This window comes from Parasteatoda tepidariorum, chromosome 4 (genome assembly GCF_982258835.1).
Source record: "Parasteatoda tepidariorum strain Cologne lab strain chromosome 4, Ptep-v5.0, whole genome shotgun sequence".
Lineage (NCBI taxonomy): Eukaryota > Metazoa > Arthropoda > Arachnida > Araneae > Theridiidae > Parasteatoda > Parasteatoda tepidariorum.
The window spans coordinates 98,692,373-98,718,050 of record NC_141758.1 but is presented as its reverse complement, the minus strand read 5'-3'; the positions used below and the strand labels follow the sequence as shown (position 1 = coordinate 98,718,050).

The 25,678-nt window shown below is 32.9% G+C and overlaps 1 protein-coding gene across 3 annotated transcripts in view; it reads left to right on the top strand.

Annotated features, from left to right (window-relative positions):
- LOC107440689 (sialin) overlaps positions 1-25,678 on the top strand; it is a 71,446-nt gene that overhangs the window by 8,124 nt on the left and 37,644 nt on the right. The window contains exon 1 of one of the 3 annotated variants that reach the window (XM_087161784.1): positions 10,720-10,836. The exons of 1 other annotated variant lie outside the window; for it this stretch is intronic. Coding sequence is in view for 1 of the 2 variants with exons in the window: in XM_087161783.1 (XP_087017909.1) it covers positions 12,892-12,979 (88 nt within the window). In the remaining variant the exon portion in view is untranslated. Of the gene's footprint in view, positions 1-10,719; positions 10,837-12,703; positions 12,980-25,678 lie in introns of those variants that run through there. One more of the 3 variants, XM_087161783.1, reaches the window with a different exon arrangement.

The following is a 25,678-nucleotide window of genomic DNA, read 5'->3' as shown; positions in this document are numbered from 1 at the left end:
TCTGCAGAGGGGATGGCCGCTTCGGTAGCCCGACGACCTGCACGAGAAGTCGAGCACTTTACGGTAGAACAGTTTAACGAGGACCCATACCGCACACCCTCGGTCCCTACGCAGGCTGATCCAAGTGGTCACCCACCCGCACACTGACCGTAGCCAGTGATGCTTGACTTCGGTGATCTGCTGGGAACCGTGTCTTAACGATCAGTCCACTGCGGGACGACTTTATTTAATAGTGTATCTGAAAATAATAAGTTAAATTTAATGGCTTTTGGAGTTACTTTTCTGCTTCGCTAGTTTGCCTCTACGTAATCACTACTGCCCCAGAAGAATAAGAAATCTGTTTGTTTGCTACACAGACAAATTCGAAATTAGTAAACAAACCTTAAAATGTTAAATATGCGTATAAATGATGTAAAAACTAAGTTAATAAAATTTATTTTTTAGAAAAAAAAAATATTTCGAATTAAATATGCAATTTTGTTAGCTTGCGTTGTAAAATTTTGTTACACTATTTAAATCATTTTGAATAGTGCTAAACGGTTTTTACATTGTCTCAATTCATTTTGTAAAGATTAATCAGACAAATAATTAAAAAATTACAGATTCACCACTTTGATCAGCCTGCGTAGGGACCAAGGGTAAGCTGTATCGGTCCTCGCTAAACTCTTCGACAGTAAAGTGCTCGACTTCGTGCGCAAGTCGTTGGGCTACCAAAGCGGAGGAGCCATCTCCTCTGCAGAGGATCAAAATTGTGATGGCATGTCTTCGGATCATCCTCTGTTATGTTTCCCAGACCGTCGCCAATAGCTCATTGTGCAGCTCTAGTGAGACGTAAATAAAAGTAAATACCTACCTATTATTATTAATTATGAGACCGGGAAGTAGTGAATACAAATGTGTTTTGGCTCATCTGTGTGCAAATAGTCAAATTAATTTCCCAGACCGTCGCCAATAGCTCATTGTGCAGCTCTAGTGAGACGTAAATAAAGTAAATACCTACCTATTATTATTAATTATGAGACCGGGAAGTAGTGAATACAAATGTGTTTTGGCTCATCTGTGTGCAAATAGTCAAATAAATTTCCCAGACCGTCGCCAATAGCTCATTGTGCAGCTCTAGTGAGACGTAAATAAAGTAAATATCTACCTATTATTATTAATTATGAGACCGGGAAGTAGTGAATACAAATGTGTTTTGGCTCATCTGTGTGCAAATAGTCAAATTAATTTCCCAGACCGTCGCCAATAGCTCATTGTGCAGCTCTAGTGAGACGTAAATAAAGTAAATACCTACCTATTATTATTAATTATGAGACCGGGAAGTAGTGAATACAAATGTGTTTTGGCTCATCTGTGTGCAAATAGTCAAATAAATTTCCCAGACCGTCGCCAATAGCTCATTGTGCAGCTCTAGTGAGACGTAAATAAAGTAAATACCTACCCATTTACCTATTATCATTAATTATGAGACCGGGAAAGAGTGAATAGCAATGTGTTTTGTCTCATCTATGTGTAAATAGTCAAATTAATATATTTTTTTATTTAATCAACATATTTAATGGTTTCTGTCAACTGTATTAATCTTTATAATTAATTTTGAACAGTTTAATTTTTTATATTATCAGGTGACAGACATTCCTGTTTTTTTTTTTTTTTTGTCTGACTTCTTTCTCCCCCTTTATTTTAACTCATAAATAAGAGTGACCATGAATTTTGTTTCCTAAAGACGAGCGGGGGGGGGGGGTTTGTTTCATGAGACAGGAAAATGACGTCACACACAAGAGAGAGAGAGAGAGATGGAAGCAAACATGAAGAGATAAATTTAAAGTGGGTACTTGGAGTTTCATCGGTGGGTAGGATTTGATGTGACCGCCCCGCTGATAAAGGAAATTCAGATTGTGTTTCCAATTCATCTTCCATTTCCATGTGATTCTGATTATTACTGCTGCCCCATCATTCTCTGATTAAATAGTTTTGCCAAACCTTTTCTCAGACCCTACAATGCTTGGTGCTTTGCACAAGGGTTTGAGCAAAATGCAATTGGGTACTTGAGCTTCAAAAAGAAGACCTTCATAATCATGTGACCTCTGACGTCAGCTAATCTTTATCAACAAAATGGCGTATTAAGGTTTATCTAAGTTTCTCTACAAAAGTTAGAAGGTTAATTAATAACATGTTTATTAAATATGGAACCGTATCGTGCATCGAATTAGTTGAAACATAATTCTTTCTCGTCTGCTTCTTTTACTTAACTTAGATTTATTATTTGCTTATTTATTTTGTTGTATCCGTGATATATTTTTGCTTTGTGTACCTGGCAACTTCGATACATATATGTTCCACGTGACTTCGTGTGTGTCTTTGAGTTAAGTCTCTGTGTAAATATATATTGAAAGAATAGAAATTTTTGCGAGGGAATTTCGAATGTCATTTAAGAGAATTGAAACTTAATGGTCTTGGCTTACACGAAATAGAATGTTACGAACAGGTGCTAACGTAAACAAATGCCAAATTTCAACGAGCAATCAAGAGCGAGATACTGACACTCCGTCACGGTTTGATACTAAGCAATCACGGTTATGTACTCTTGATTACCTCAATCACAAATAAATTTTGTCGAACTAGGTTTTGAACCAGTTGTTAATAGCTATAAACAATTTTTTCTCCTCAATATTTTAAAAAGGTACAAAAACAAAATTTTATCGATTCCACAGAAAGAAATATTTGACTAAGACATTTTTTTTCGTTTTTATTAACTCGCTTGTATTGATAGAATCTACCAATCAAAATCTTGTACACTATCAACTACCTACAATGCTCAAAGAATACAGAAGCTTTGTCCCTAACGACGTTTTTATTTTTTTTAACTATCATCTGAAAGCTATAAAAAAGAATTTATCACGATATTATCCCCAAAGACCAAAGACAATTTGTCGTCAAAGTTTATTTCTCTTCCAGACTAACTATAACTCTCAAATTTTAAATAAAGCTCTACGCCGGATGACAATCAGCTGAATTACTTTACTAACCACTCATCATCATCATAGTTGGCCAGACAGCCCAATGTGAGCCAATGCCTTCCTCTGAAGATTTCTCCACGACGACTTCCGATTTATCTTCAATCTACAATTCTTTTCATTAATTGCAAAAAAATCAGAGTCAGTCCATCTCAACCGCGGCCTTCCCCGCTTTCTTTTTCCAGTGGGTCTAAAAAGCAGTATCTTTTTTATTGTGTTATCACTCATTCGAAACACGTGTGCGATCCAATTCAATCCATTTATTTTTATGTCTTTAATAATATCAGGTTGTTTATGAATCTTGTGAAGTTCAAAATTAAATCTCCTTCTCCAGTTAATGTTTTCATTTACACCACCAAGTATACTCCGCAAAATCTTTCTCTCAAATATTGCGATACAATTTTCCTCCAGTTTTGTCATTGTCCTAGCTTCAGAAGCGTATGTCAAGACTGGCCGGACAAGAGTTTTGTAGATTAAGAACTTTGTTTTTCGAGAAAGAAATTTAGATTTAATAAATCTTCTCAGCCCATAGACAGCCCTATTCGCCAGATAGAGTCGGTTTTTTATTTCAGGAGTAATTCTGTTGTCAATGGTAATAATTGATCCTAAGTAAGTAAAACTCCTCACTGTTTAAAATCTATAAGAATTTATTTCAAGATAGGGATCTGGGACTCTGTTTTTTGAGAATAACATTTATTACTAACCACTGCATGAAGAATTTATCGTCAATCGAAGATTCAACCTCTCTACGATAAGCTAGAGTGCTCAAATTTTACGTGGAGCTCACTCTCTGATGAGAATAAAAAAAATTCCTAAATGTTCTAAGTTAAATTTACCTCCGTGCTGTCACCCATCCACATTTAATCCTTAACAGACATAAAAACAAAACTAAGGAAAATAAAACTTTAAAAATTACTTTTTCCCAGAGAATAAAAAAAAACATAATAATAAATAAATAAAATCGAAGGCATAGTAGTGCATCACTTATGCAATAAACCACTGAAAATCCTTTCTCCCCCTCCTCTCCTCTTATTTCAGAACATTTTCTGTCATAAAGTGTGGTAAAAATAAAACTGTTTTCTTCTTTTAAGAGTCCACTAGCTAAAAAAAATTTTGATTTCAACATTTTTATTTTATTTATTATATTTCTCTTTTTTTTCAGTATTATTGCATTTTCAGTAATAGATGTTTATACTAAAAACAATTCAATAAATGTTATACATAAAAAAAATTCTGAAAATTAAATTGTTCGAATGACGAATTTTCCGTTTTAATTAGTTTGTAAGCAGTGGATACTCATCATATAACAATTTTTTTTTAAACATTCAAAAATGCATTTTGATTCTTTCAATTTAATAATTTCTGTCTATCGGAAAGTACGGACATGTACAGTGAGAGCAAAAAATTAATTTTACGTAAAAAATCGTTTATGATTGTTTATTTTATTTTAACAATTAATATTTTTTAATAGTTAGTTTTTATTTTTACAGTGGTCGAAATTTTTTTTTAACTACAAGGTAGAGAAAATTTTACATAATGTAAAATTATATTATTTCAGATAAGAAAGTCGAAAATTTAAACGCATAATTAATCTAAAGTTCTTGAATAGATGTTGTTGTTAGTTTACGTCGCACTAGAGCTGCACAATGGGCTATTGGAAAGTCACCGGGTCAGGGAAACATCCCGGAGGATGATCCGAAGACATGCCATCACAATTTTGATCCTCTGCGGAGGGGATGGCACCCCCGCTTCGGTAGCCCGACGACCTGCGTCTTGAATAGAAAAAAAAGTACTATAGTTAAAAAAAAAAAAATTATTTTTTTAAATTAATACTTAATAATAGTTTTGTTTGGTGGATTTCATTCCAATTAGAATAAAGTAAAAACTCGTTTTCTCGCGCAATTCTAAAAAGAAAAGTCTATTTTGAATTATTTTAATATTTTATGAAAACAAATTAATTTTGGTATATTTAATAGCTCATTGATGTTGAAGCGCAAATGGTTTAAAAAAATTTCCATATTATGTTGTAGGAAATTCACACAAAAACTAGTCATTAATTTCGAAGATAAATCGAAAAATGAAAATGAATAATAATTGGAAGGGTAAAAAATATCGACTTACAACATAATATACGACAAAAAAAAATTAATAAAAACCTTTTTTTTTTTTTTTTGAAAACAAAGAAGAAAAAAAACAAAAGTCAAGAATCGGTCTTGAAACGCTTTGATTGAATAATATTTTGATTGGAAAATCGCGAACCAATGATTGAGTCACGTGATGGAGTTGCTAGTTTCTGCACGTTGTGCAACGTGAGCAGAATATCTATATTATAAGTCTATGATGATTACCGAGTCATTTCGCGGCAAGTAAACATCAAATTCTGTTTGTTATTATTTAAAACGTCTCCTAGTTTCGTTCGGCAATTAAACTGAATTTGAAGGCTTTTTTTAAATTTTATTTCGAATGCTCTTTTGAGATTTTTTCCTTTTCTTGCAAATTTGAATATTAATTGACGATCCTTTACGTTGTATTTTTTATCGACTAAATTTTTGTTGAGAATTTTAAAAATGCATATTACGGACGAGAATTATAGTTAAATTAGCTTTTTTCTTTTGTTCCTGCAATGATTATTCTTTTTTTTTCTGTGGCATATACACTATTTTTAAGTATTAATAAAGTTTAACATCTAATTTCACACTATATATTTAATGAACTATAGCTCTAAAATCCCCTATAAAAGTGGGATTTCCCTCGAGCTTTTAGATAGATAAAAGGACCCAATTTGTTTTAAAAACCTACTTTCATTCAAATCTAATTTATATTGCTTCTCGTTAAATGATGTTATTTTTTTTTCTGTGTTCTTTTCAGATAACAGAACAAAAATACGATCTCAAATACAAATTTTTTTAAAACAATGTTTGAACGTAGTGTAGGAAGAGTTTTAAAAAAGATAAAATACAACTGACGCAAATGCGTTTTTCTTTTATCGCACAGACTTCAAATGACATGTTCTCTACCCCAGTAAATCACTTGGATGTCGTCATAATAAACACAACAAAATCACAAGGGTTCAGGTACACATCGCTCTTTTCTAGAACTACTTTTCCCCCTCCCTCCCTTTACACCTTATTATAAATAACAAACACAGATAAATAAGAAACGTAAACAAGTCACCGCACTCGTTATACATACCTACAGCATCATCAAATTTGAAAGAAGAAAAAAAATATTAAAAATTCGATGCACGGGAGATTTTTTATTACTTACTTGTTAAGCAGTGCGAAAAACAAATCCACAAATTTCAGTTGGTTTCCTATAGTTTTTGGTGCCGCAGTGGACTGTTCGTAAAGACACGGTTCCCAGTATAATACCAAAGTCAAGCATCACTGGTTGCGGCCAGTAAGCAGGTGGATGATCACTCTGATCAGAATGCATAGGGACGAGGGTGCGCGGAATCGGTCCTCGTTAAACTGTTCTATCATAAAGTGCTCGACTTCGCGTGCAGGTCGTCGGGCTACCGAAGAAGGGGTGCCATCCCCTCTGCAGAGGATCAAAATTCCGATGGCATGTCTTCGGAACATCCTCAGGAATGTTTCCCAGACCGTCGCCAATAGCCCATTGTGCAGCTCTAGTGCGACGCAAATAACGTACCTACCTATAGCTTTTAACAGGAACAAAGGGGCCTCGCTGGCTTAGCGGTATGACCCGCCAATTGCTGTGCAAAGAGAGCGGGGAGACAGAGGGTTCGAATCCCGCTGTTACCCTGGATGCATCTTCTCTGTATTGTGCTATCTGTCCTTCTATTTGAAAATGGTTTATAAGTCAAAATTGAGCACACAAGCCTGTATATGTATGTAATTCCAATAAACCAATAGTCCCGCAGTGGACTGATCGTAAATTCACGGTTCCCAGTAGAACATCGAAGTCAAGCAACACTGACTGTAATCAGTAAGCCGATGGGTGACCACTCTGATCAGCATGCATAGGGATCGAGGGTGCGCAGTATCGGTCCTCGTTAAACTGTTCTATCATAAAGTGCTCGACTTAGCTCGTTGGTCATCGGGCTACCGAAGCAGGGGTGCCATCCCCTCTGCAGAGGATCAAAATTCCGATGGCATGTCTTCGGAACATCCTCAGGAATGTTTCCCAGACCGTCGCCAATAGCCCATTGTGCAGCTCTAGTGCGACGCAAATAACGTACCTACCTATAGCTTTTAACAGGAACAAAGGGGCCTCGCTGGCTTAGCGGTATGACCCGCCAATTGCTGTGCAAAGAGAGCGGGGAGACAGAGGGTTCGAATCCCGCTGTTACCCTGGATGCATCTTCTCTGTATTGTGCTATCTGTCCTTCTATTTGAAAATGGTTTATAAGTCAAAATTGAGCACACAAGCCTGTATATGTATGTAATTCCAATAAACCAATAGTCCCGCAGTGGACTGATCGTAAATTCACGGTTCCCAGTAGAACATCGAAGTCAAGCAACACTGACTGTAATCAGTAAGCCGATGGGTGACCACTCTGATCAGCATGCATAGGGATCGAGGGTGCGCAGTATCGGTCCTCGTTAAACTGTTCTATCATAAAGTGCTCGACTTAGCTCGTTGGTCATCGGGCTACCGAAGCAGGGGTGCCATCCCCTCTGCAGAGGATCAAAATTCCGATGGCATGTCTTCGGAACATCCTCAGGAATGTTTCCCAGACCGTCGCCAATAGCCCATTGTGCAGCTCTAGTGCGACGCAAATAACGTACCTACCTATAGCTTTTAACAGGAACAAAGGGGCCTCGCTGGCTTAGCGGTATGACCCGCCAATTGCTGTGCAAAGAGAGCGGGGAGACAGAGGGTTCGAATCCCGCTGTTACCCTGGATGCATCTTCTCTGTATTGTGCTATCTGTCCTTCTATTTGAAAATGGTTTATAAGTCAAAATTGAGCACACAAGCCTGTATATGTATGTAATTCCAATAAACCAATAGTCCCGCAGTGGACTGATCGTAAATTCACGGTTCCCAGTAGAACATCGAAGTCAAGCAACACTGACTGTAATCAGTAAGCCGATGGGTGACCACTCTGATCAGCATGCATAGGGATCGAGGGTGCGCAGTATCGGTCCTCGTTAAACTGTTCTATCATAAAGTGCTCGACTTAGCTCGTTGGTCATCGGGCTACCGAAGCAGGGGTGCCATCCCCTCTGCAGAGGATCAAAATTCCGATGGCATGTCTTCGGAACATCCTCAGGAATGTTTCCCAGACCGTCGCCAATAGCCCATTGTGCAGCTCTAGTGCGACGCAAATAACGTACCTACCTATAGCTTTTAACAGGAACAAAGGGGCCTCGCTGGCTTAGCGGTATGACCCGCCAATTGCTGTGCAAAGAGAGCGGGGAGACAGAGGGTTCGAATCCCGCTGTTACCCTGGATGCATCTTCTCTGTATTGTGCTATCTGTCCTTCTATTTGAAAATGGTTTATAAGTCAAAATTGAGCACACAAGCCTGTATATGTATGTAATTCCAATAAACCAATAGTCCCGCAGTGGACTGATCGTAAATTCACGGTTCCCAGTAGAACATCGAAGTCAAGCAACACTGACTGTAATCAGTAAGCCGATGGGTGACCACTCTGATCAGCATGCATAGGGATCGAGGGTGCGCAGTATCGGTCCTCGTTAAACTGTTCTATCATAAAGTGCTCGACTTAGCTCGTTGGTCATCGGGCTACCGAAGCAGGGGTGCCATCCCCTCTGCAGAGGATCAAAATTCCGATGGCATGTCTTCGGAACATCCTCAGGAATGTTTCCCAGACCGTCGCCAATAGCCCATTGTGCAGCTCTAGTGCGACGCAAATAACGTACCTACCTATAGCTTTTAACAGGAACAAAGGGGCCTCGCTGGCTTAGCGGTATGACCCGCCAATTGCTGTGCAAAGAGAGCGGGGAGACAGAGGGTTCGAATCCCGCTGTTACCCTGGATGCATCTTCTCTGTATTGTGCTATCTGTCCTTCTATTTGAAAATGGTTTATAAGTCAAAATTGAGCACACAAGCCTGTATATGTATGTAATTCCAATAAACCAATAGTCCCGCAGTGGACTGATCGTAAATTCACGGTTCCCAGTAGAACATCGAAGTCAAGCAACACTGACTGTAATCAGTAAGCCGATGGGTGACCACTCTGATCAGCATGCATAGGGATCGAGGGTGCGCAGTATCGGTCCTCGTTAAACTGTTCTATCATAAAGTGCTCGACTTAGCTCGTTGGTCATCGGGCTACCGAAGCAGGGGTGCCATCCCCTCTGCAGAGGATCAAAATTCCGATGGCATGTCTTCGGAACATCCTCAGGAATGTTTCCCAGACCGTCGCCAATAGCCCATTGTGCAGCTCTAGTGCGACGCAAATAACGTACCTACCTATAGCTTTTAACAGCAAGAAAAGGACCTGCCTAGCCCAGCGGTATGACCCGCCAATTGCTGTGCAAAGCGTGGAGGCAGAGGCTTCGAATCCCGCTGTTTCCTCGGACGCATGTTCGTGCAGTCCTTCTATGCATTGCGCTATCTGTCCTTCTATTTGACAACTCCTTCTATTTGACAACGGTTTATAAGCCTAAATTGAGCACACAAGCCTGCATATGGGTGTAATTCCAATAAACCAATAAATAACAACGTTATATCCAACTTTGAAATAATGATCTTAAATTTCCTCTTCGGATTCTTTCACCTGTGTCTCATCTAAAATCATGTCTAAGGAGTTTCTCCTGTTCGGATCTCTCGTTTTAATACTGGTAGGACTTTTTTTAACGTTGTAGCCTTCGGTGCTTTTCTAAAGTGCATCAATAAATTTGAAAGTTTTTGAGGTATGATTCTAGGATAGTTTTTTTACTGCACGTAATGATTGTTTCATTGTAAACACGTGTATTTCTCTCTGGCCATTACTCTATGGTTTACATGAAGATTAAGTTTTGTACTCAATTCCATCTCAAGAATTGTTCATATTCTTCAGGAACTAACTGCAGACTATTAATATACAGCTCACAAGGAAACAGCGATATTGCGTACAAGTAACAGTTCAGAAGAAACGCAATGTCATTTACCAGGATAGCAAATCCGGAAAAAGAATCTCGTAGACAATCGATACAGGCCTGGATAATAATAATTTTCATGGGATAAGCTTCAAGCCACTTAGAATAAGTATCGATTATTATGAAGTCCCGCAGTTGTTGTTGTTGTTAATTTACGTAGCACTAGAGCTGCACAATGGGCTATTGGCGACGGTCTGGGAAACATCCCGGAGGATGATCCGAAGACATGCCATCACAATTTTGATCCTCTGCGGAAGGGATGGCACCCCCGCTTCGGTAGCCCGACGACCTGCGCGCGAAGTCGAGCACTATACGGTAGCACAGTTTAACGAGGACCAATACCGCACACCCTCGGTCCCTACGCAGACTGATCCAAGTGGTCACTCACCCGCACACTGACCGTAGCCAGTGATGCTTAACTTCGGTGATCTGCTGGGAACCGTGTTTTAACAATCGGTCCACTGCGGGATTAGTTTATCATGCCAAATTTATGTAAATCTAAATTTTGGATTTTTTTTGTCGCTTACTTTGATTTTTCTTTTGCATGGCAATATTACGAGCTCACATGCAAACTATGGGTACTTTGAGTAAAGCACTTGTCCTCGTCTCGTTGAATTTTCACATAGTCAACACAATTTCGCTCTAGTTCGCCAGTTTTATTTCAACCACTCCCGAGTGTCTCGCATGAAGTTCTTGTTGAAGATGATTTAGAAATTTTTTTGGAATATTAACCCTTGAACCATAAAGTATGCAATCCTCATCCAGATCGTATTTTTCTATCTATTACCTTCTTCCCCATAAAAATCTCTTTTTAGAATCTAAATGTGAACTTGACTTATCGTCAGCCAACCGAAGTAGCTTTTGCGAAATCAGTTCTTGGAAATGTCCCTATTTTAGGAAACTGGTGAAGAGTCGTTCCATTCCTGACTTCTAACTGTTCTGATTTCATTTGGAAGACAAAAAGTCGGCATTTCCATGAAGTTTCCGACATTCGATATCAAATTGGTAAGATTGCAAAATGAGTGCATAATTGCAGTAATCTCGTAGCCGTTAGAAGAAGGCATTTTTTTTGCAAATAAACATGGTTTATGATCTGTAATTAGGGTGAATCGTCTACCCTATAGATAAAGGTAAAACTTCTTTACAGCCCAAATTATAAAAAGAGCTTCCTTATCAATCTGTGAACTATTTTTTGTTCGTTTGTTTGATAAAGTTACGTAAAAATTTTAAAATAAAAAAATAAATAAATAGAGAATGAAATAGCACCCTGATAATTGAAATTAACAATGAACTTACAATTAATATTTAGACAAAATAAGTTTGTGCAAGAAATAGAGTAAAAGAAAAGAAAAAGGCATATGAGAAGTCCGCAATATTTAAGTGAGATAGTGAAGAAAAAAACAACATTTTCAGTTCAATATTTAAGTAAAATAATTATTAAAAAAACTATTAAGGTCAGACAAAAAATTTGCTTGTTTAACAAAATCTGTAGTTAAAACTAATTTTCGTTTATTTAGCATAAGCTCTAATTATAACCAAACATGAAAAAAAAATTAAGTGTAAGAAAGTATATAGTTAGTTTTTATTATGCATGATTAAATAAGACTTAATATAAGTTATTTTGAGTATGTACAGTTGAAATACTTAAAAAGTAATGATTTAGACTTGTAACTAAAAAGGAAAAAGTTCAAATTACTAATTTTATGGCTACATGCATGCATTTCTTTTATTTATAGATTTAAACACGTAAAATTGAATCAAGCTTTTCTGTCAAAAATGTCAATTTTTAAATTTTAATTTTTCAGAGGCGTTAATAAACGAAAAAAAATTATACGTCTTTCTTTTCTTTTGTTTCTTTATTTTTGAAAAAGGCTCATTTATGTTCCTTTTATTGCAAAGAGCAAACTGTTTTATTATGTTGTAACACTTCGCCCCTCGATATTTACTGCACATTAAAAAAAGTTTCAATAAAATTATTAATGTAAAAAAATAAATATAATATAAAACATGCATACACACGAAAAAAAACAATAACAACTTATGTAAATACTTGACGTAACGAGGAAAATTTGACGGCTCCAATTTCGAAAACTAGCTGTAAGTTTCAGTTATTTACAAGTAGCTATCGAAATACGCAATAGATTCCACAAGAAATATACCCTTGCTTTCATTGTTAAGTTCAATAACATGACATAACTTCGAATTATGCATTTTTCTTTTCGGCTTCTTATTCAAATCATGTTCATTTGAAGGTTAAAAACACGCAGACATTCTCAATAATATTTTGATTCCTCGCAAAACAAAGTATTCAAGAAATAGTAAACGCGCTTCCTTGGCGCCGAGCTGCGTTTATTCAAATGAGACAAAACAGATTCATTTTCATATGAATAATTTAAATCTATTTCGCTCACTTAGAATGGCAAATCTCCCCCCTCACCTTTATCACCCCCACTTCTCGTTAAAAAAGAATATGTTCTCGAAATTCCTTTTATTTTCTGCCGACCTAGAATGATACCTTTCTGGGTAAATAATTATTGACCTGTTATCAATGAGAGAGCGTAATTGCGCCAAATCTTCGTCATGGATTTTTCTCACAATAAAGGACGAAATTTAGTCTTACCTTGTTTGATGAGTGACGATGTTTAGATAGAGTGAATTTTTTGACGCCCGATTGGATGACTGCTCATAATATTTCTCCCCCCCCCCCTTTACCCAAATCGATGCACACACATACTTCATTTCAAAATTATTCTCCGTACCGTACAGAAGGCAAATTATTTCCTTTTTGTGTTTAAAATTCGATGGGTTATCAGCACTGGCCGACAGATTTCTCTAACGAGATCAGGACTCCTTTATTGGTCAAGAAATCAAAGAAATCATCCCTCAGAGGCAAGTCTATTAGAATTATTCTTTTATAATCATTATTTTGATAGTAAAAAATTAACTACAATCGGACCTCTATTTAACGAAGTCGCTAAATCCCGATAGTAAGTTCGCTATATGGAAAATTCGTTAAATAGGAAATCACCTTTTGAAATACTTAAACAACAGAAAACAGATTTTAAATTTATAAACCCTAGACATAATTAAAATAGTAATTGGTGCACCTTTATCTTTTAAAGTAGTATCTATTGTTTATTTTACAAATCTTAACAATATGAGAAATCTGCATGGAAAACAAAAATAGGACAAAACATTAACCCAGTGTTACACTATCATGCTACATACATTTTTAACTAAAACAAAAAATCTAAATTTATGTATAAAATTATATCTGCATTTATTATCATAGTTATATATATATATATTATGCGTTCTTAAATTTCATTGCTACTGATGAAATCCGGTAATTTTATCTGAGTCTTTCGTATCTAATGCGAACAAAACTGGAAAGAGATTTTACTGCTTTCTCTAAAAGTTAAGTGGTTTCGAAAATCAATTTCTCCCATAAAATACGTTAACAAGTTTGAAATGTTCTAAATTATTTTGGGAAATAGGGAAAGTGGATCTTAAAGAAAAGTTCGTTAAATAGGAAATTCACTTCGCTATTTGAAAGTTATTTTACGAAAAAATTTCCAAAATGTTCTTGGTTCGTCGAAAAAAATCGTAAAATAGAGAAATTCACAAAATGGAAGTTCGTTAAATAGAAGTTCGACTGTATTTTTAGTTTGATTAATATCTATATTTTATTTACTGATATCATGCAGGGCCCCCGGGCACGGAAATGTTATAACATATCATATTGTTTAAAATCGAACTAAAAAATTACCTATGCATAAAATAAAGCATTTTTAAAACGTGCAATAATTTTAACACATTTTGAGTATAACAGTAATTCAATGTATATAAAATAAAACATTTTTAAAATATGCATAATTTAAAAAAAAATAGAGATGGTTCAGTTGCAATCTTAGAATAATGAAATAACTTTGAAAACCATGAAAGCTAATTAAAATAATTGAATTTTAAAAAAAGCATAAGGGTATAACAAACATAAAAAAATTTAAAAGGTATGAAATATTGTGTCAAACTTAGTTATTAAAACATCTTTCAATGCACATAACCAGTTTAAAAATTGTTGTCCAATATTAATTCTAAACTCTTTCGATTAATACTTTCTTAAACTAATTGTAAATACTAAACAGAGTTGGTGGTGGTCAAACATTTTTACAGACGTTATGATTTAACATAAGACTTGCCCACATTAATTTATTTTACATAGATATTTTTTCAGGAACACAATGTTATGTCAACATTTGCAGAAAGTGAGAGTCGAGTAACTAAACACTTCACTCGCAATGTAGAAAAATAGATTTTAAGTGCCTTTTTAAGTTTTACTGGTGATAAACTACCTATTCAAATTAGTGGCGTGTGTTATGATAATCAATTACTATTCGTAGAAAAAAAAAGCAAAGTATACTTTTTAAACGTTACAGTGGTAGCTTAAAAGAAGAAAATCTTCCTATTATTAGCGGAAATTAACAACCACTATTAAAATTTATTACTCACTTTTGTCCAACTTCAAATCCAAATGTGTATAAATATTTTGAAATTATAATTACGGTAAACAGAACCGTCTTGTTTCGACAAAATAAATCCTATTAATAATTAAACACTTCATCAGAAAATGAATCTCTAATTTACGAATACACAAAAAGGCAAATTTATAATTAAAACATTAAATCAAAGTGGAAAAGCGCCTATAGCAGCTAAAACCGAATCTGCTTTATTTTAATTCAGATATTCAAACAAACAATTAAAGCTGGAAAAAGTAATAAAAAGAAATGAAATAGAATATATGTGTGTTTTTAAGAAAGCACTTCTTCTGGTGACACACTGTCTACAAACACACAGGAGCCTTTCTGTTGTCAGTGGAAAAACCAAAACTGACAGTCCCATTATGGATAGACATATAAAAGAAAATCATGAAAAGAATTGAAAAGCACAGAAAAGTAATGAACCAGCAAACACTACTTAAAAGTACACATAGTAAGACTTAAAAATAAAACGCCCACTTATAAATAAAAATAGTTACAGTTAGAATGGCCAAATCAAAATAAATTATAAATTGCCAAATCAGTAGGAAAATATTACAAATAAATGAAGTGCTGACCCCTATTTGAAAATATTGAATAATGAAACAAAAAGATATTCAATGAGCAAAATCTTTTCACAAGTGCTGCCATCTGCTTTGGAAAAGAAGTCCTAAATTTCACCGCATAAGCCTATTTATGCGAGCTTCAATATCGGCTTTTGAACGTTTTTAAAATATTTTGAATTAAAACATCATAATTATAGTAATTAAAAGGAAAATTATTATTCTTTAAGGTAATCCTCAAAGTTCCTATAGCTGAAAGAAAATCTGTTTTATTATTACAAATAAATTTAAATCTAAGAATTTGACTAATAACAATATTCTTAAAAATCTTAAAGTAAAGGTTGGAAATAAAATGTGTTTAATTGCATTAAATTTAAAATCCCTTCTTTTATCGCATAATCCCCAATGAAAATTTTGTTGTTAAGAATTTTAATATCAAGATCTAAAAAATATGCTCAATTATCTTTTGACTTAGCCTTAATTAAATTTAGTTCTTTAGGATAAATATCATTAATTAAATCAAAATCATTACAATCAAAAATAATTAAGTCATCAATAAATCTAAACCCAATTACTAAATTATGTTGTAAAAATTTATGTTCATAATAATGTAAGAAAATATTAGCGAAAGCACTTGAGTAACAATTACCCGTTGAAATACCTTTAATTTATCTGTAAAAACAAATACCATTAAAAAGACAATTTTCGAAAATGTCAACATTACATAAATTTATCCAGTCCTCTTTATTAACGTCTTAATTAATCAAATAATTATCAAAAATTTCTAAACAAATATTCTTTAAATTGTTGTGTCGGGAAAAGATTTTCAAAATCACATGTAAGAATATTATTAATATTATTGTAATTTAAATACTTAATAACGTCTTGGTTGTTAATAATAATAAAACGCTTATCATTTGAAATAATCTTATTTAAAATAGTATTTAAATAATTAAAAAAGATCGTTTACCGAAAACAGAATTCTAACAATCAGTACTGCAAGTTACAAATCTAAATTTAACTGGTGTATTGTGAAATTTAACTGCAGGAAATAAATAATGGTAATTTAAACTATTGAGTTTTAATCCTATTTTCTGGGAAAAAGCTAAAATTCTATAATCAATTTCTTTTTTGGAATTATTAATTTTGACAAAATTGTTATTGTTTTCATATTCTTTACTCATTAAATGTTTAAAAAAATTTTTGCAAATAAAGCAAAAATTATTAGAGGCTTTATCAACAACACAAATAATAAAATTATATCTCAATTCCTTGATATATTTAATAATATCAGAATTCAAATAAAAACCCTGGTATTTTATATTATTGTTCAAAAAATTCAATTTGAAATTATACAATACATAAAATTTCCATTCACTAAGTCATTCTACTGGCCAATTAAATTTTCTTGAGCATTTTGCAATGAAACAATTTAAATAAAGTTTAATCTAAGCAAAAATGAAATTTTAGTGATTTTTTTTTCTTTGTCTAAGCTTAGTCCCATGAGAAATTTTAAATCCTTATTATTAATTAGGTTTAGTTCCCCGGTGACAATGTGCTAAGGAGCTGAATATTGTTAAACTCATGAATTGGATCAGCTGTTCAACAAAAGTTATAAATTAATATGAAATAAAATAAAATGCTTACAAAAAATATTTGATTGAAAAATTACTCTTAGAAAAAGTTTTAAATGTGAATTTAAATTCAAGAAAAAAAGTCAGAAAAAAATTCTTCAACAAGTTTCAGATAACAAGAAGAAAATACAGATTTCTTCTCAAAATTCTATAAAACTGCAATTAAAAGTTTTGTTGTATATTTTTTTAATTTGAATTTAAACCTAATAAGGCTGGAAAAAATGGGAACTCTGGTTTGCTTTTATTTAAGCTGCAAATAAAAAAGCGTAGGATGTAGTATTTGAACGACCCCTAAAACTGACATGAAATTCTCTCGCGAAGTATACTTTAAATCAGTTTCTTTTAGCGTATTCCTCAATTTTTTTTTTTTTTTTTTAAAATTCAACCCAACTTTTAGGGATGATAATAAAATTTTTCTAGAGCAGTAGTGGCTCGACTAATAGAGCGTTCGTCTTCCAATATAAGGTGAACCAGGTTTGAATCCCAGCGATGGCTGGTTGATACGTATTTCGCACCCAGCTCGCACCGACCATATTGCTGACGTAAAGTATCCTCAGTGGTAGACAGATCAAGTGTTCGAGTCCCCTTACCCAGTGTTTCTCAAACTTATGACTTTTGTGTACCCTTTCTAAATTTTTCGTTGCGCTGTGTACCACTAATAAAAAAATGAATGTATTTTTTTAAAAATATGTTTATTTTTCATATTTGGTACAAAGTTTTGCAGATACTAACCAGCGATCCATATTCTACGTTAAAGATAAAAATTATATTTTATAAAAATAATCAAAATAAGTAGAATTTATAACAAACCTTTACTATAAAAAAATTGCACAAAAGTTAAAAAACACAACTGGCTGTTGACACCACTAATTATTCACTGTCAACTCTGTAAAATATAGCCAATAGAAAAATACGCAATCGTAAATTTTCATGGCTAGCTTTATTTAAAAAAAAAATTTTTTTTTGAAATTTCCGTGTGTTGCAAGATATTTGGCATAAGAACGCGTACCCCCACTAAACTGTTCCCGTACCCCTGGGGGTACGCGTACCACGCTTTGGGGAACACTGCCCTTACCAATAGGCTAAGAGTGGCATATTTTGTGGTTTTCCTCTCCATGTGACGCAAATGCAGGTTAGTTCCATCGGAAAGTCTCAAACGAAGGCGAATTTCTCCTATATACTTGATCCAGAAGTTCCTTTGTCTTCTGAATTGGGTTCAAAATTTCAAGGCTATGGAGTTGAACCTTAGTAATCGTAAATCCAAAATTGGGTCGGCTATTCAACAACGATTATAAAATAAAGTAAAATACAATCCTTCTACAAACACGGATATCACACGGGAGAAAAATATGAGCAACCGTAAGCGGAACCACCTCTCTATCCTCAACTCTAAAAGCGATTACGCTGTACAGAGTTGCCGATAGGGTTGCTTAATTGCCTAAACGGTTGATCGTAAAGGGTTACTATTTCTGTTATTTATCTTAATTTTTGGCTAATATTATATATTTTTTCGCCTGATGCTATTTCTCATAGTTTTTGAACACTGTTAGTAGAAGGAAGGAAAGGAAATCACAGACGTTGTAGAACATTGATTGATATGCGTTAAATTTTGTGCATTTTATAATCTTTATTCACCTGCAAATTAAAAATTCGGAACAATGCACTTGCACATTAGGGGAGTTGCATATTATAAAAATGATTTTTACTGATATGAAAACGATTTTAAGATATTGGAGCATTTAAAAAAAATATTCCATTTCTAAAAGGATTAGGAGGTAAAAGGGGATAGACTTAAGTGATATCGAGTAATTAATATTTCAGAAGTTATTTAGGTTTTATATATAAAAGGGACAGCTTTTATGGTTGGTTGGTTGGTTCTAGTGCCACTTGCCACACGGGCAAGTCTGCTTGGTGAAACCGAGCAAGTTTAAGGCAGAGTGTGAGTTTCTTGTTTTTCAGTGGCGCCATCTATGGCCAAGAATTCGACTTCTGTCACACCGTGCATCGCACCCGTTTATCGGGCGAACCCATTCATACATCCATTCATTCATCCACAGATCGTAATTTTGACCTGAATCAGAGAACGATCAATCTTCAATCCGGTACCCCCAGAGGTGTTGATTTGTTATGGGAACATGTAGGACTTTTGCGACTCGACAGATTTAACGTACATCAGTCACTTTACTACACGGAGAGTCTTCGGTCGGCGGGGTTCGAACCCACGAACTCTCACAGTTTTTATACATGTACCTATTTACGTATCTTAACAATGCAATCTAAGCAAGTGAGGTATCGTTATGATACCTATAGGTATATAGGTATACCTATAGGTAGCGTAATGATACCTATAGGTAGCGTAATGATACCTATAGGTAGCGTAATGATACCTGTAGGTAGCGTAATGATACCTGTAGGTAGCGTAATGATACCTATAGGTATATAGGTATACCTATAGGTAGCGTAATGATACCTATAGGCATCATTACGCTAATTGGAATGATAATAAAACCATGATGTTTGATGTTATAGTTTATAAGTCATAAAAATTTTTAAGATTTCGGGAGTTCTGAGTAAGTACAATTTTTGCTTAAAACAATTTACTTAACTGACATACCTCGGCAATTGAGGCATTGCTCCTAATGTAATTTTTTACGTGAAATCCAATAAGATCAAAATTAATTCCTTGAACTAATAGCCTAAAAGAAATGAAGATTTCGTGCATAAAATACATAATTTTTGATATATCCTTTACAGATAAAATACTTATAGCATAAAAACTATTAGATCTACTATATAGATCTCTTTTTTTTTTTAAAATTTAGTCTAAAAATAATGCCTGAACGTGCCAATATAACTATGTCTTTCAGTTTTATTGCCATATAACTGTTTAATTGATATTACATTAATTGTAATTATCATGAAAAATATCACTTTCACAAAGTTCCATTTTCTAAAAATTGATTTTCAACCACAGAGAGATTGGTTTTGGTGAAATAAATATAGTTTATTATTGTAAAATTTAAAACATTTCTTATTGGTATAATATAATCTAATTTAAAATTAAAGAATTTATTTTAGGACAAATTTTGATGCTATGAGATAATAGCATCAGACGAAAAAAAAATATATATAAGCCAAAAGTTAAGATAAATAACAAAATATGGTAACCCGTTCGGGCAATTAAGCTCTACCTCCATACCGCGAAATTGCCTTTATAGTTCGAAATATAAACTCTTTATCATTTTAGGGTTTAGTTTTTTTATGATTTTTTTCCCCTTTTACATTTTTTGTATGTATTGATATTTTCCTTCGGCTATGCTGGAATATATTAACAAAATACTTGCCTTTTTTTTGTTAGTTGCATACTTTTTTGAAATCGTTCTTTATACTGTTACTTAATCATTTTTTTATTTATTTGAAAATACTAAATATACTCTATATACTATATCAGTGGTTTCCAACTGGCTTCCCGGGGGCCGCATCCGGCCCGTGAAACTTTCTTTTGTGCCCCGCGAACTAAAATATATTAGTTGTCATTTTTTTTAGAGCAATTTTCGTAAAAAATCTATATGGGCTTAAAATACTTTTCTCGTTAATAAAAACCTGATTTCTTCGTTTCTGTGAAATTTATCTTACCAATGGAGCAAAAAAATTATGTCTGAGATTTTGCATCCAAAAAAATATTTATTCAAATACAAAAATAATCGTGTTTGTTGCTCTTTTTGATTTCATTTTTTAGTATTTTGTGAATATAATTTACCATGTGTGTATCAGAAATTTTTTCGAAGAAATTTTCCGATTTAACTTTTTGAAACCACTCATTTTGGACGAAAATGTTTACACACACGTTTGTAAATTTCAAATGTAAATATCTATTCTCTGGTGGTTGCAGCAGACAAACCTCAATTTTGTCATTGAACATTTTGTGTGCTACTATGTAAGTTTTAATACCAACCTTTTTAAAGTTTTATGTCTTAACTATTAGATATCTGTTGCACATTAATTGTTTAATACATGAGTGCACATTAAAGTTATTGTAACCTGAATTTTTTAATATGCAATTAAATATTTTTAAAAATCTACTTCTTATTTTAATTTGTAATTCAACACTTTTGTTTTGTACAACTTGGTAAAAATCTGACAGTAATATTTAATGTTCCTTCAAACATAAGAGTCCTAAATAAAATTTTGATAAAGTTGCGGCCCGCCATTTGATTTGTGTTTTTAATTGTGGCCCCCGGCCTCATGTAAGGTGGAAACCCCTGTACTATATAAAGCTCAAAACAAAAATTTAAAAAAAAAACATTGAAAGGAATTTTCATAATATATATATATATATATATATATATATATATATATATATATATATATATATATATATATATATATATATATATATATATATATATATATATATATAAGGGGGACCGGGAAGTGATGTCGTTTCGGTACATTAAATATTCGTTAATCTTAAAAATCAAATAATTTTTTTCGATCCATTTCAATTCATTTTCGATCCGGCATTAAAAGGGTTTCAGTTAACGAAAGTGACTACATTATTGATTAAAAATAAAATCTTACTAACAAATATCAAATGCACCGAAACGACATTACTTTCCGGTCCTCCTAATATATAGAATGAATGAAAACTGAATTGTAGATTTTTTTTAACACACTTATTTTAAAACTAAACACACTCTGAAAATTACATTAGAAAAAAAGAGTATGAGAAATAGAGCTTAATAAATCATTTATTTAAACTGGAATATGAACTATTTCTATTACAAATGTAACAAAAGCAATTTAAATGTTATCGCAATCATTTTTAGGCTTTTTTTTACACATTTATCAAAGGTTACACAATTTTGAGTCATCGAGTGACTCCTTAACTGCCATTTGAAAGTCTTTTTCGAATTCAACTGTTCTTTGCAAGTCTTTTTTCGAATCATTACCAACGCATCAACCAGTGCATCAGCTGTTCCAGTGTATCAATATTATCCAGCTCATTAATTCTCCCATACATATGAGCATTCTTATTTCCTGCAACAAGTGCATCATCAAGAGTATCCTCCTTACGAGCCATCTTGGACTTCATAGATTCAGTCATCGTTTGTTCTTTGAGAACCTCCTCCCAATCTCTCAACTCAAACTCCGCATATGCCATTTGTTCCCTCAGAACATTGTTCCAATCTCTTATCTCAAAATAATTCTCGTCCTCATTTTCACCCTTCTTAAAAACTTTTGCACTAAAAATGAAAACATGTTTTAGCACTCTTTCATACACTGTATTTACCACAACATTTACCTTTGACTGACAAATGATTTTATATCAATTCTAGAAATGAGCCGCGATAGCTCAGGCGATAGTGTTCGCCTCCCAATGAGCTGAACCGGCTTCGAATCCCAGAGATTGGTACACGGATCATGGGTTAGTGCCCCCTTGCCATCAGGCAAACTGTAGGAGGTTTTTCGTGGCTTCGTGTGGGTTAGTTTCATTGAAAAGTTCTCCACTGATATCCCTAATATATGATCCAGGAGTTTTCTTGACTTCTATATTGGGTTCAAAATTACTAGTGCATAGTTAAACTCACCTTTGTGAACATTATTCGTAAAAGTTAATAGATAACTATAGATTTTAGTTAATATTACGATTGAAATAAGTGTTCTTGTAAAAGTGCACTTAGCTATTTTATTGAATTACTATTTACGGTTGAGTTTAAAATTGAAGTTTGAGCTAGCGTTGATTTTCTATTCGAGGTGAAAAATACTTTTATGGAAGAAAAAAAATAGTTCAATTAATGCTACTATTAGATAATATTACTAATATCTGATACTTACAACTTTTTTCGCAAAAATCTCAGCACATTTGCCATTTTTCTAATAATAGTTTAAGCAACTGTAAAATAATCACCTACAGATAGCACTTAAACTTTAGAAATGATGAATTCCGCTGTAAAACAATGCATGCTATAGTTTGATATGCAGCAACAATTAGTTGGTTCCTTTAAAAAATTTTAACAATGTAAAAGTAACACTAATTGAACAATGATATTGTTATAGATCGAATTAAAGAAACATTGTTGAATACCTAATTTTTGCAAATAGCATTGTTTAAAATTGACATAATTAATGCAAGAGGATAACATGCAAAACATGAGGGGGAACAAGTTCAAAGAGAGCAAGCAATAATCTTACAATTTTGAGGATTTTATTACTTTAAAAAAGAATTGTAAAAAAAAAAAAAAAAATTTAAATATTGGAATTTTTTTAGGGAATTTTTTTTGGAATTGAACGTGAGACGTTCCTTACTAGTATTATATATCGTTACAAATAAAATTGATTTTTTTATGAAATTATGATTACTATTATTTTTTTGTTAGGAAATAATTCATGCACATTTTTTTTTTCGGGGACACAAGTTATTTAAAATACCAGTTTATGAAAAAGGGAATTAAATCTCTGTTTTTTTTAATCTAATATTTGAAACATGCAAATACTTAAATTTTTATTTCGAGATCTTCTTTTTTAATTTACTGTATGCTATTTTAAAAGACAAATGCACCGTTACAAGAGTCAGCCAGAACCAAGTTGATAGCTTTGTCAAACGAAATTTGAATTTTTAAAAAAAATTACGCCACAATTAAGCCGCATTTTTAACAGGCGTCATTTTGTGAATTGCATTAAAATATTTTTAGTTCATTCGATAACAGCTTAGAAGATAAAAAAAAAAATGTGTCAAATTCCTGGTATATTCGACTAAAGTTATCGTGTCAGCTGTGTTATTATTTATGGAAATGTCTTTACCAAAAATTCCTCGAAACAGAAAAAACAACAAAAAAAAGGTAACATTTATTTACAAAAAGAACGTTTTGTTCTCGAATCTTCGAACCATTCCTATTGCATCTTAGTGCGTGAATGTCCGATTATCATATCAAAAGATAATTAAGGTGTTTCCTTTCTTTTATTTCGAACAATAATTTTTCATTTGTACATTGCGCTATCAATAAGCCAACCACACTGACTAAGGTTTGATCGAATGATCAGATCTTCACGTTTTAAGACTCAATATTAATGTTTCGAAAAAGTTACCTGAAATATGTGTTAATTAATTAGTGAATAGGTACTATACTTACGAAATCAGGCACAAAAACGTATTTTTTCTGAATAAACTTACCTTTTTTTGACGGAATCGGATTTCTAACCCCAAAAACATAAGGGATAGCAGCAATCTGGAAAATGTGGTTCCATTAGTTTGGTAGAAGAGCGATCCAAATTTGGATCCTTCAATGTCAACTTAATTTGCGTAATTCACCATATCTCGAGAACTTTTATGGTGCATTGAGTAATTCTTGCACACAATTTTAAAATTCGTTTATCCAAAGGTAATTCCATTTGAAATATAACTTTTATTAAATATTTATTATTCTTCATTATTTTATTTAATAATAGTCGAAAAAAATTTAAATGTATACCTTAAATTTGAAAAAATTTAAGGCATACAACTTTTTACGTCATTTTAAAGAACGTTATTTTAGATGACGAAATACAAAATTTGAGCGAAGTAAATATTTCGTCGAACTTTTAAAATTGAGTCATAGATTGTGAAGATTCGATCATTAGATTAAAGTTATTCAGGGTCGTTCGTTTTTTTTCAATTATTATTTTGCGCACTGTATACATTGTAATAAAAGGTATTTCGTTGTCCAGGATTGTGTGTTAATAACATTTTGTACTCAGATGTTTTTGTGTTGGCAGTAAAATAACGTCGAAACAACGCTAGCAACACGAACACAGCTCTGATACAAAATATTACAATTATTGAAAAATTCACTTTTTAAATGTCTGTTGCAGGTGCACTTTATTATTTTTTTAACTGTCATAAGTGTGGTTTACTTTTTGGAACTCGAGATTGAAACTTAAATTATGAAAAATAACGATTTAAAAACATTATCACCTTTTTTTTCTTCCATTTCCCATACAAATGTCTTACACTGGATTGACTTAGGCCGAAGTTTTCGGCCTCCATTGCATCAATCATTTCTAAAATTTCCATTCTTTCGATATTGTTGTAAGGCTTGGCAAATGTTTGATTCTAAATAGTTTGTTATGCAATGACTCGTCATTGTATTTATTCTGGAATATCACGTATAATGTTCTATTTAAAAACAAATTCCAAGAAAAGAAAACGCAGAAAAGATTTCTTGTTAAAATAATCGTCTGCAATAAATTCAAAATTTTAGCAATCTACTCATTAAAGATTAAAAATAAATATTACCTAGCATATTCTAATAATTTGGACCAGTTAAATTAACTATGCAAATATTTTGAGAGCAATATTTTTTTTAAAATAATTATCATCGTTTAAAAAATGAGCAAATTCTATCGAAGTTTCATTGAAAACAAATTCCGCACAAAAAATCGTTTGCGTATATGCTGGAGATAATACTTAAGCATAACGATTGATAGATTGGGTGAGAAAAAGCGATTACAGTCAAACCTCGTTACTACGAATTCGATGGAACTATCATAATTATTTCATGTTAACCATATTTCACCCTATCCGATATAACATGAAAACAATATAATTATATACCATACAAAATCAGCTTTAAAATGTTTACTAAATGTTGAACTATTTTATTAAAAATAACGAATGAAAAATATAATGTAATTATCAGCACTTTATACATTTTATTTCAACTTAAATAATTTGCAAATGATTTACTTTATTTACAAGCTTATTATCTGTTCTTACATAAACATTTCTGATTTCCTTTCATGTTAAGTGATAATCAGCTTGAAAATTTGATGTTAAACGTGTTAAATACAATAGTAGTTGATTGTTTACTCACGGGA